This window comes from Dunckerocampus dactyliophorus, chromosome 10 (genome assembly GCF_027744805.1).
Source record: "Dunckerocampus dactyliophorus isolate RoL2022-P2 chromosome 10, RoL_Ddac_1.1, whole genome shotgun sequence".
Classification (NCBI taxonomy): domain Eukaryota; kingdom Metazoa; phylum Chordata; class Actinopteri; order Syngnathiformes; family Syngnathidae; genus Dunckerocampus; species Dunckerocampus dactyliophorus.
The window spans coordinates 26,345,616-26,358,489 of NC_072828.1; the positions used below are offsets into that span (position 1 = coordinate 26,345,616).

A 12,874-nucleotide genomic window follows, 5' to 3' on the forward strand; every position below is an offset into this window, starting at 1 on the left:
CCCCAACACTCATCCATCAAATTGGACTATCGATTGCATCACAGGATTATCCTATTCAACACGGTGTCTCGGACAAGACGCGTGTCATGCCAAATGCACTATTGATTAGTTTCAGGTGGAAGCCAACACACCAACAGGAGAGAAAACCGGGGAGACGTGGATGAGCCGCTTCTATGGACAGCACTTAAACGTCCATATTTGTTGTACGATGCGGAAAGACAGACCCACATCTGTTGTGATTTGATAAATCTTAATGGTGCAATATGCGTAATGTAGGAAAATCCCCTTGGTGCTTCAGGCGCTATGTGTTGGAAATGTAAGCCTTTGACATTAATGGAGTATTTTATTCTGGCCTTAATTGTCCACCACAAAATGGACAAGGTAGCCGCGTTCAAAGGTCACAACTTGTCGACCATACACAATTCTCAACGGACCTTCTTCAAAGCTTTAGTAATTTCCGTATTTGAAGGAAAGAAAACCAATGATTTTGAATATCCAACACCATCAGGGTCTGCTGTCCTAAACACAGTCAGGCCTACAACTTCAAGTCTTGTATTTGCACCGTGGAATTGTATTCATTTATCCCCCAATAGTCTATTATCTTCATTCAGTAGTGTGTCTCTTGGCTGCGCTGCACCAAGTATGTACTGTATATGTGTATGTCCAATCAGATTTCAGCTGCCCAGGGCCTTCTGAATAAGTAGTGCGGGCCCTTATCACTTAAACACTATTAGTAATGGGACTGTTTCTTTAACCAATCAGATTTAAAATGTGCCAGGTGGCAGGCGTACAATAACGTTAGCATTTTTGCGTCGTCTGATTGGCTGATGTCAGAAAGGCAATGCCTAGCACTCATACTGTAGTTACCACATGAACAGTGCAGCGATTTAGTCATCTTGTTCAGAAACAAAGAAACGAGACAGAGATGGTGTTGTTAATCGTTCTTTGTGCGTTATATGGACAAATAAGTGAGCTTACATAGCTCTTTTATATATAATATAAAATATATAATATATATATTATATATATTAGCCTGGGAAAGGATTTGTTTGCCGCTTATACAGGAAGTCTTGGGTCCCTTAAGTCCCCACTGAAGGCCCAGGTACGAAATGTGGTGTACTTGGTCATCGGTACCAATTTTCAGCTAAAGTTGGCTGAACATTAATGCAGACAAATTTGGAAAATGGTCTGGACTTTTTTGATGACGTTGTCATCTCCTGACAGCAGTTTGCATCGTTTTGCATCAGTCGATGTGAAAATATGTCTAAAATGTTGTACTCGATATGATGTGGAAGTGCCATATCATGACATTGGTGAGTTTTTAATCGTATGATCAATCGGGAATGAAAACTTCACAAGAGTTCCACAGCATCTTTTGAACTTCTCATATCACAACTTCAAAGAAGTCCATGTATGACAACTGGCGACCGCTGATCAGTACCATTTGTTGCTTTTTTCTTAAAAATGGCAGCCAGAAAGTGGGTTTTCGGATGTTAGGATTATGTGTCTTAAATGGAGTAAGGCAGCAATGGCAATATTGTTATTTTCCGGGGAGCTGAAGACCCTCTGCTCCCACCACAGCTGTTGTGTGAGCAAAGCACAATTTGACGCAGAGTCCAAATTCTCCAATTACCCAGTTTTTCCAATCGCAACAGATTAGGCGTGGTCGGGGGAGCAGGCTGTGGAATTACCCGGTACACAACTCATTTTATTAAAAGAAAGTTACTATAGTGCCCCACTGGGATCCAATATTATTTCAAAAGCACCTGAAATGAGCAGGTAGCCTTTAATATGCATAATCGTTTGACTCTTTGGCGAGCTCCTCAGAAACGCACCTGTTAGAGACCCCTGGACCCCACACTGTCATCTGCAACATTTTTTTAATACTTGTTTTGTGTCATTTTGTGTCTTTTTTATGCTTTGTAGTTCTCACCAACTAACTTCTCGTCTGTTCCCGCAGGATGGCCAGTCCAGGACAGTAAGGCAGTTCCAGTTTACCGACTGGCCAGAGCAAGGCGTTCCCAAATCTGGGGAGGGCTTTATTGATTTCATTGGCCAGGTGCATAAAACCAAGGAGCAGTTCGGACAAGATGGGCCGATCTCTGTTCACTGCAGGTACGGGCACGCTCAACTCTATCACCTCGGTTGTGAAAAGCATCCCTAAATTTACACTGATTAAAAAGATTTCTTTAAAGCTCTCTTTTTAACTGCATATCATGACAAACGGAACTCCACAGACAGACTTTTCTCAAAGCAATTTGAGGTTTCATGTAACTTGCACTATTAAATCATGTCTTCATAGTCGACCGCTTCTTGCGGTGTGGTGCTCACACCATCACCAGATATTATACTCCCTTTCTTTTTACCATGGCAGTACTTTGGACCTCCACAGGCCCATCTCTTCCATAATTGATCAGGCTGAAATGCAGCGTGGCATTTGCAAAGAGGAGGCACATGAAATAAAGCAGCCATTCTTTTTGTTTTTATGATCCATGATGGATTCCTAATACCTGAGGTGTAGATTCCAAGGTAACCTACATCATTAACAAGCCATGCTGGAGTTGGGGAGAACCTGATATTTGCTTGTGGTCGTGATGCAGAGCTCAGATTAGTCATATTTAGTGAAAGTCCTTGAGCAGGATCTATTGTCTAGCTTTTGTAGCTTATGATGTTTTCTTCATGAGAAAAATATGACATGTAGCAACAGGATCTCACAGGGTCTGCTATTTAGATTGTTCCATGATTTCAACACACTAATATTAGTACATTTCGGTGTATAAGCCGTACCCACTAAATTTAGAGGAACAGATTTGTACATATATAAGCACCGGACTATAAGCCGCACATGTCCACGTCATAAAACGACATATTGTGGCGCGCACAAGTCCGTGACGACCAGGCAGCTCTTTATTTGACAGGTGCCAATCATGGGCTATGAAAAAACGAGCTTGTCAACCCATTGGAAATTGCAGGAGGTCATTACTCAATATAACAATAACACTTTAAAATGGGGAAAAAAATATTTTTTTACATTTTCCCATCATGCATTGTGTCTGAGCAAAGCATTTAAATGGAGGACAAGTGGCATAGAAAATGGATGGATGGATGGCACTGCAATGTTACATCTGTCCGCCGGAGGAGCCCATAGTGAGACTGACGTCATTGCAGCGCCCCGGCAGGCAGCAATGAATGCTTTGCTCAAATGCAATGCATTGTGGGAAAAAAAATCATTTTAAACTTGTATTGATACATGTTTGTATCTTTCTTAGGTATGCCATATTGAGTGTTGCTGTGTGATGTGTTTCGTGTTCTTTGCAAGATGACACCGAGCGTCAGACTGTTATATTGAGGAATGACCCCCTGCGAGTTCCAATGGGTTGACAAGCTCGTTGAGTGCACTGGTAGCTTGTGATTGGCTCCTGCCAAAGAAAGAGCTACCGTTTCCTCACTGTCACGCGAGGGGCACAGTATTTAAACGATGAGTGGTAGTTCTGACGTAAAGGAGATGTCACCAGATTAGAACTTAGCCATAAATTAGCTGCACCGCTGTATAAAGTACAAAGTCTAAGAAAAAAGTAGCGGCTTATACACCGCAAATTACGGTCATTTAATGAAGAAATATTAGATTTTCTGTAAAAAATTAAAATTTTTCATTTTAAAACATGCTATTTTCCTTTCAAACGCTCAGTTACTTCTTGAGGACAGGCTTGGTAATCAAACACATTAACACAATGACTCATTTTGTTGCTGTCACATAAACATGTTTTACTTTTTGAAAAAAACGCTTTTTTTTTCCACGTTAGTGTCAGGCCGGCGCCATGACATCATCAGACATCACCTTCCACCACGTTAGGAAGCGGTGATGTCACCAGCCATCACTACTGTAAATTCGAAGACGTGTCAGGGAATGTCAAGTCAAGTTTGACTTATTCTTCCCATTTCGGTGGCGGGGAGTAAAACAGCTGAGAAGGAAACACAGAATTGTAACAGTGCCACAGCCGTCTGACGTATCATAGGGCTAAATGTGTTGAGTACATTTGCAATGATTTTCAGAAGAGCATTTCCACAAAACCGCTGTTGCCATGAATGAGTACTTTACTGAGAAGATTGTCTTTTTGTCACATTTCTATGGTTTAGTTGCCAAAATTATATTAAGAAAAGAAAACACTAAATTGCTGTCTGTCATGAAACTCTACTTCTCTACTGTGTCCATTCTAATGCATGCATGACAAAATACTAATGGGGATAAAATGCTCTTTTTAATACAGGCATATCCATTCGTCTAAATCTTATTAGCTGGCTCTAAATCGTGGTCTCAGACTCGTAGCCGGGACTACTTGACATCAGAGTTTGGTGCAGGGGTGTCCAAACTATTTCCAGCGAGGGCCACATCCTGAAAAATGAAAGGATATTCTAAGAAGTCCTGTGTACATCTCAGCTTTGTGATATAGATGAATAAGCGTATTGTTAGTATGAACATTAGTCTTTGCACTTCTTTCCCTATTTTCAAAGCTTGTTTTTTTTTTATTTTCCAAAATACTCTTCAAAAATAATCTTTAATTACCTGTATAATTTTCTTCTCGTAATATTATGACTTTATTCCCATTAAATTTTCAAAAATTTACAGCTTTGTTTTGTTTTGTTTGTTTCTCATAATAATCCGGCTTTTTTATTTTTTAAACATATTTTTTTCTTTAATATTTCAACTCTGTGCTACTAAAATGGCTTTATTTTTCTTCATAAAATATTACGAGTTTATTCTCGTAAAACTGCAACTTTTTTCCCATTAGAGTACAACTCTTTCTGTTCTCTTTAATATTTGAACTTTTCTCCATTTCTGCTGTAGTTTTTTTCCCAACTATTTCAACTTTCTTCTTGTACATTTTCTTCTCATAATTATGACTTTATTCTAATAATATTTAGACTTTCATTATGTTACATTATAACTTTTTCCACAACCTAATTTTCCAAAAATTGCAACTTTATTCAATGTTTTGTGTGTTTTTCATAATATTGAGACGTTATTTTTCCCCGTAGTACTCCCACATATTAAAAATTACACACATTTTTTTGTCTAAACTTTAATACTTGTAAAGTTACATACTTTTTCCATTTGTGCTGTTTTTTGGGGTTTTGTTTTCTTGTTAAATTATATTCAACAAGCTTGGACACGCCTGCTTTAGTGTGAGTGCAGCCCGTGCGCCATGGGGAGGCGGCGAGAGGCACTTTAGCTTGCTTAAAGGAAGCAGCTCTTTAATTAGGCCAGCAATGGTCGGTCACCCGCGTCGCTGGGAGTGCTTCCGGCTTCCCAGCATGCTTTACGGGACTTGTTTTGTCAAAAGTTGACAAAGTTACGTGTTTAAAGCTAACGTAGTTGTTATTTATACTACTACCACTAGTAGTTGTGTATGTGTTATGTACCTGTTGCGTGTTAAGTTGCTGTGTGATGACTTTAATGACACTGTGAGGGGAGGCCCCGACTGTAGTATATTTTGTGAGGTCAGGCTCAGTGTGCCACACTTTGAAAACACTTTGCATTTTTGCGTTCCCTGCCAGAAGATACAAATCAGCAGATAAAAATTCCATTTTTTTTTTTATTCTGATCGGAAAATAATGTATGTAGTTAGCTTTTGATGTATTAATTAATTCAAGAGTAGGTGTTTAGATACCAAGATTGGTTTCTTTGCAGCCACCAGGCTTTCATCGAAATCTCTCCTTCTTTTCTCTCACTCGCCACCGTCCTCATCTGTCATCCCGATTTCTAGTTCCTAATCCTCTGCTCTACTCTCTCATTTCATTTCGATCCTTTCATTCTCCGGGCCATCCTTTTATTCCGCTGGCGCTTCTCCCCTCTCCGCCTCCTTCCTTGGCCACCATCTAATAGAACGACGTGCGTTTTGTCATTAATTGCCTGATTACTTTACGTCAATGGGGGACTCCAAATCCTCTCAGTGGGCCGCGGCTCGGCCAGCCTTTCAGATTTGGAGAGTGGATGCTCCTGGTGAGAGAGGAGCACTCGGAAAAGAAGTTGATTAGTCCATGTGACAAAGCTGTGACCGACTCCCTGGAAGCGGCTTTGGGTGGGCTAAGAGATACAGCGGGAAGGACGGGGGGGTGTTTGTGGCTGGCTGGATGGTGCGTGTGAAGTCATTGGGTGGGTCAGCTACGAACAACTGTGTTTGATATCATTAATTTTTGTTTTTTTACTCTTTAGTCTTAGAAGTTTGTTGTCTGACACACACACACACACACACACACACACACACACACACACACAGCCATCACTTTCGCTCGTCATTCAACATAATAGCTTTGGAGTTTGGAGGAAGCCCAAATAAAACTGTTGTCATATCAATTATTGTTCCATTGGTGAAGTGGAAGTCATTTCACAGCAAAGCAGCTTAGAGAGGCAGCTTTCAAGTATTTCAAGGTTCCACTTAAGACTCTCCACTGTATTTGTGGAGAGCAGCTGCAGCCACGGCAGCCTGAGATTGGAGAAAAGTCCAAATATATTTCAGTTGTTGTTGGGTTTTGGGTTTTTTTCGGTTGCGTTCTTGCCATCAGCACTGTGACTCTGAACAAATATGGTTTAATCATCAACAAATCATCAACAAATTTGTTTAATCATCGGGATACATTGGACAAATAGTCCAGAACGATGCTGGAACTTGACCGCATTTTGTGTTTTTATGACAGTACTTGAGATCTCAAGTTAAATTATATAATGAGTCATTCCATCACATTTTATTATTTTTATTAGGGTTGTCAATTTAGCAGCGGTGACTAATTTATTTAATTAATTTTGTGAAAAATGTTAGCGTAATTAACGCACGCGCATCATGTCAAGCCGTACCTCTCTGTTACGTCGGCAGATGGAAGCACGGTGTAGTGTCCCCACACAGTCACACGGTCTGGCGCTCTTATATAACTTTATTCTGATCTGAACACAACAACAGCTGATTAATCGTGATTAATTAGGGGAAAACTGTGATTAATTTGATTAAAATGTTTTATCATTTGACAGCCCTAATATTTGTATGTATATTTTTTAATATTTATTTGTATATAACATTTTATTTCTACATTTTTGACAACTGTACGGCATTATTTTAGAATGAGTTAACCCAGGGGTGTACGAAGTGCGGTACAGGGGCTATTTACGGCCGGTGACTGTTTTTTTATTGACCCCACGGCACATTCTAAAAATAGAATTTGACAAGAAAACTTTTTTTAAAAAAACACCACAGACAGCAAAAATGGAAAAAATCTGCAGTAATTTTACAAGAATAAAGTCAAACTATTAAGACAAAAAAGCTGTAATCTAACAAGAAAAACTTTAAGGGAGTAATGTCGTAATACTAGGAGGGAAAATAACGTCATTTTAGTAGCATGAAGTTGAATGATTAAACATTGTTTTTTGAAGTCGGAATATTATGAAAAACAAACAGAACAACGACTGCAGTTGTAGTCGTTGGAAAATTAGGTTGCGGAAAAGGTTACAAGAATAAAGTCAAAATATTACAGGACCAAAGTCATAATTACGAGACAAAAGTCCCAAGAAGGATGTTGAAATAGTTGGGAAAAAAACAGCAGACATGACAAAAAACAGCTGTCATTTTAAGAGACTAAAGAAAAAATATTAAGAGAAAAAAATTCTTAATTTTACAAGAATAAACTTTCAATTTTGAGGAAAAATAATGTCATTTTAGTAGTGTCGAGTTAAAACATTAAAGAATCACACGTTGTAATATTAGGAGAGACAAAAGAAAATAAAGTTGCAAATTTTGGAATATTAGGTTGGAGGAAAAGTTATATATAATTAATATTATGGATATAAAGTCCAAATATTATGGAAATGAAGTCATAATGTTACAAGAAGAATATTTATGAGAGTTATGTGAAAAGAAAGTTGGAATATTTGGAAAAAAAAAAAACCAACAACGTTGAAATAGTCATGAATGAAATTACCCACTGCTGGAAAACATCATTTTTAGCGCCGCATGGAGTGTACATACAGTATGTACGTGTGTCATTGGCTTTGGTGTTCTGTTTTTTAGCGCCGGTGTGGGCAGGACCGGTGTCTTCATCACCCTCAGCATCGTCCTGGAGCGAATGCGTTACGAAGGTGTGGTTGATATCTTCCAGACTGTGAAGATGCTCCGGACACAGAGGCCAGCCATGGTCCAAACTGAGGTCAGATGTCACTCACACACCCACATCCCGCACAAAAACGACACATTATCAGTCTCCCCCGTGTTTAAACGTCTTTAAATACACATTAACGCGACTTCATCGCATTGTAGCCAACGGATGAATGGAGACAGAAGGTCTTTCAATCAGAAATGCTCACATTCAGCGTCACATAAGAGCTGCGGCAGTGGCACAGCTGCCCTACTTACTGTACCTTGCAGACCTTTAAAATAGACAAATGATCATATGAAAGTGTGTAGTATTTGAATAGCTTGGTAATATAAAACATGTTTTACAATATAGGGGTTTATAATAGGGCTTCTCTGCTCCGTTTCTCTTTATCAGTTCTTATGTTAGCGCTGGCATCAATTACAACCTTATTGTTTATATTTGTGTGCAGTGCTTGCCCTAGCTTCTCTGCACACTAAAATGGTCAGGTCGTGTTCATTTTAAGGGTGTAGCCGCACATGTATTGCTTTTTCGGTATGTAGCCTTCGGTTCAGCACAGAGGCGTACAGACTTCCCGCGCGGTACGTATTAAAAGTGAAAGACCTGAAGTGTTTGCTATTTGCTCAGTAATGAAGGATGTTCGGGAAGTCTGCATCAACAGTAAGTTCCATCCATTCGTCATTTCTAATTATTGCATTGTTTTCTGCTTGTACAGCTATAGTTATTCTCTATAAAATGTATTTTTTGTTCATATTTTTGGGTGTCTGGAATGGATTAATTGGATTTACATTATTTCCTATGACAAAAATTGCCTCGGTTAAGCTACAGGCTGGAATTATTAATGCTGCACTTCAGCCAATGAGGAACTTATGTAGTGTAACCTAAGTTAGTGTCATTAGTTTCTTCCAGAAGGTGCGACTCTAACTGAAATGTACGCTAACCAGATCGATTTTTTCCCATAAGAAATCCTGTAAATCCAATTAATCTGTTCTAGAAATCCCAAAATGTTAACGTGCAGAAGGCAAAACACGTTTTTATAGTTTTGCAATTATAGTTTTACATGCAGAAAACATTTCAAAATGCATATAAATGATGAATGAAAGGGCTAAATGAACACTTTTACCTTGATCGAAGACGCGATAGTTGACGAAGACGGCAGCGATGTGGCAGCCTTCATGTTTTGCCATGAGTTATTCCTTGAATCAATTGTATTTTTATCAAAATGCTGGCACTTGCAACTTTCTTTTGCTCCATTTTGGGTTATTTTGCAGCCGTGGCCAAGATAAAAGCAGAGATTTGTGGTATAACTGTTAGTTAGCAAAGAGCTACAGAGTCAACCGCTGATGATGTCATCGACGGGCGACGGAGCTGACTTCCGGTTCCTGTTTCAATGTATTAGCAAGCTCATAGGCTGCTAAGAAGAAAACATATTAACCCGTTCAATACCGAAGACGTAGTTATACGTTTTTACAAGCCCGAACACACGACGAGACGTGCGCCATATTGTATGCTAACCCGGACAAAGCACGCAAACCGAGGCACCATGAGTAGGACTGGTATGTGAAGTGGTGGCGTCCCGCGATTCGTGAGTGTTTGAGTAGGCGGCTTCTGTGCCTCAGGTACACGACGCTTGAGTGCCATCTAGTGGCACAAATGTGACATGACAAAATGATCATTTAATAATGATAAACCAAATGATAATATGTTGGGTTTTTTTTTTTCAAAAGGGCTAAATTATTGATTACCGTCAATCATTTTTAGCACAATTATCGACCAGCAAAATGTGTTATCGTGACAGGCCTACTGTGTAGTTTAATGGTTTCTATGTTGTACTGAAAATGAACACAACTGTGACCTTAATAGCGAGGTAGGAGCTGTGAGGATGCGGCAGCGCTACACTCCCACATCCATTCATCAGCACGGCTTTTCCTTCAGCGTGAAGTACGTTTGCATTCTACAGACGTTTGCTCCTAAACGAATTATTAATGAGTGAAACTGTAATATGCAATATAAGGGCTCATGCTCTCCGCGGGGAGTCTAATTAAACAATCCGAACATGCCGGCGCCTCATATTGCGCCCTCTGAACCAGCGGGGGGACAAAGCCGACTGCTCTGGAGGCAGTTTGACGGCATCTCATTAAACAGGAAGTGCGGCTAGTTTCAAGCGGGTCCTTGATGCCTCGCCGCCTTGACATCGGGCGCCCGTCTTTAGACGGAACCGCCCTCGCTTCAAACGCCGCCAGCGTGGCCCACCTGGGTCCTGCTGATCACCTGCCTCGCGGCGGAACGAGCGTGTGCGGACGTCCTCAACTCTGTTTAAGGGCAGCTCGGTTGAATTCAAGCCGAGTCAAACTCGCAGCGAAATGACCTCTCTGAAGCGCCTGCTTTAAAAACACCCGTTAACGTCTTTCTGCGGACATAATCTGCATTCAAAAGTGTTGTTTTTATGCCGCATCAAAGCTTTGCAAAGTACCGCAGAGATTATATTTCTGATAGCTCATCTCCCTTCTGTGTGTTGTTCCCCTACAGGACGAGTACCAGTTCTGCTATCACGCCGCCCTGGAGTACTTAGGAAGCTTTGATCACTATGCAACGTAAAAGCCATCTCTCCTCCCCCCGCCCACATGAGTCCTGTCACCCCCTTCAACAGTCTCCTGAGCCATAGAAACTTGAATTTTGAAACAACCGTCATGCTCATCAAACCGAGATACCATCGTAGAGTCCTCAACACCCGAATATTTCCAATCCGGTTAGCGCAGACTCCTCCCAGTCCAGAAGATCCTCGTCAGGAGGTGAACCCAGAAGCTATGGCTCAAGCTACGGGGGCGATCCGAGTGTCAGACCGCTTACCTTTACCTCAAGTGTTTCCATACGGAGGACGTTGTAAACATTCACACAAGTAACGAAGTCGGAGGCAGATCATCAACCAGATGGGGCGACTTTTTTTTTTATATTCCTGGATGTAAAGGAACTTTTCATTTCCAACGTATTTTGTGTGCGATATTCGGAATGGCTGGCTCAAACTCTCAAACGCTGGTCGACGACAGATTGGATCCGGAGGAGAAGAGGAACCAGACGTGCTAATGAGAAGCATTGTTAGCGTGGAGAAGGTGTGACAGTACATCGCACATCACATGAGGAGCTGTCGGGGAGAAGCGACATCAAATATCTTCACGTGGGTTCTCTCCTGCCTGCAGCACGTTGGTTGGCGGCCATGTCCGGTGATTAAGCCCGCAACCAACCATGCAAAGACGGGCCTTCCTTTGTGTGCAGTGACCAACGCTCCTCATGAATATTTCGACATTTTCCCTTCATTTTCTTTTGTGTCCGAACCAAACATGCTGCTTATCTCGTGTGTTGCTGTGGAGAGGTTTCATTTCAGAAGACGCAAACAAATTGGGCCTGTTTCAGTTACAAAGCCGGGCGTTTAAGTGCTTCAAACACTCACTTTGAGATCCACTGTATCCTCATTTGTTGGATTAAAGAAGAAGAAGAAGAAGAAAAAAAAAACGCTTTGGTTGGTTCGGTCTCTCTGTATTCTTAATTACGTCTCGACGTGACGGAACCAGAGCGTGTTGATGCAACCAGGAGAAGTAACTTGCACATCCCCGCCAAAGTCCCCGCCAAAAACACCTGCAGGTTGAGCTTGACGTACTAAACCAGGGGTGTCCAAAGGGAGGCCCGGGGTCATTTTTATGGGCCACACATTCTAAAAGTACAAGAAAACTAACAAAGCAACACAACTCAACTAATGTCGTAATATTATGATGTCATTTTAGTAGCATAAAGTTGAAATATGAAAGAATAGTTTTTTTTATAGTAATAATAATAATTTTATGAGAAACAAACAAAGCAACCAATAAAGTTGTAATATTTGGAAAATTAGATTGCAGCAAAAAAGCTATAATGTTGCAAGAATAAAGTAAAAATATTATGGAAGAAAAAATATATTTGAAGAAAAAAAAATAGCACAAATGGAAAAAACAGCTGTAATTTTAGGAGAAGAGAGTCAGAATATTAAGAGAAAAAACATGGAAAAATGTTGCAATTTTACAATAATTAACTCGTAATATTATGGGGAAAAATAATGTCATTTTAGTAGTATATAGGTAAATATTTTAAAAATATATATATTTTTTTTAATAAAATAACAAAATAAAGTAATGTAATGTAATTTTTGGGAAATTGGGATGGGGTGAAGAGTTATAGTATGTGGATAAAGTCAAAATATTATGGTAATAAAGTCATGATATCACGAAAAGAACATTAACAGAGTTTATTTAAGAAGAAATATTTGGAACATAAAAAAAAAAAATGTAAAAATTGGGAAAAAAAGAGCAAAGACCGAAGTTGTTCATAATAATAGATTTTTCACCCGTAAATCACAAAGCTGAGATGCAGTATTTTCTTGAAATATATATAACTACATGTGTTGCTTTAGAAGAGACCCATTTCATTTTTCAGTATGCGGCCCTCGGTGGCAAACCTTTGGACACCCCTGCACGAAACGAAGATCAAATCTGCAGGTTTTGTGTTTTCAGTCATCCATGCTTCTTTCTACGTGCGTTTTGGATCCGATATGTGCACAAAAAAAGAAGAAAAAAAGAAAAAAAAAACAAGCTGACAGCTGGACAGAACTGTGTGTAATCTTTTTGTATTTCCAAAAAAGCCTTATTGTTATCGTAACATTATGAAACCATTAATGTTGTATTATGATGAATTATTTTGCATTACA

General features: G+C 39.9%; 1 protein-coding gene across 17 annotated transcripts in view; it reads left to right on the forward strand.

Annotated features, from left to right (window-relative positions):
* The window catches only part of ptprsa (protein tyrosine phosphatase receptor type Sa), a 294,585-nt gene extending 282,074 nt beyond the window's left edge, over window positions 1-12,511 (forward strand). For all 17 annotated transcript variants that reach the window (XM_054790816.1, XM_054790828.1, XM_054790815.1 and 14 more), the window contains 3 exons: window positions 1,961-2,115; window positions 8,058-8,193; window positions 10,669-12,511. In XM_054790816.1, the coding sequence (XP_054646791.1) occupies window positions 1,961-2,115; window positions 8,058-8,193; window positions 10,669-10,737 (360 nt within the window). In that variant the 3' untranslated portion in view covers window positions 10,738-12,511. The remainder of the gene's footprint in view (window positions 1-1,960; window positions 2,116-8,057; window positions 8,194-10,668) is intronic.
* Window positions 12,512-12,874: the final 363 nt, after the last annotated feature.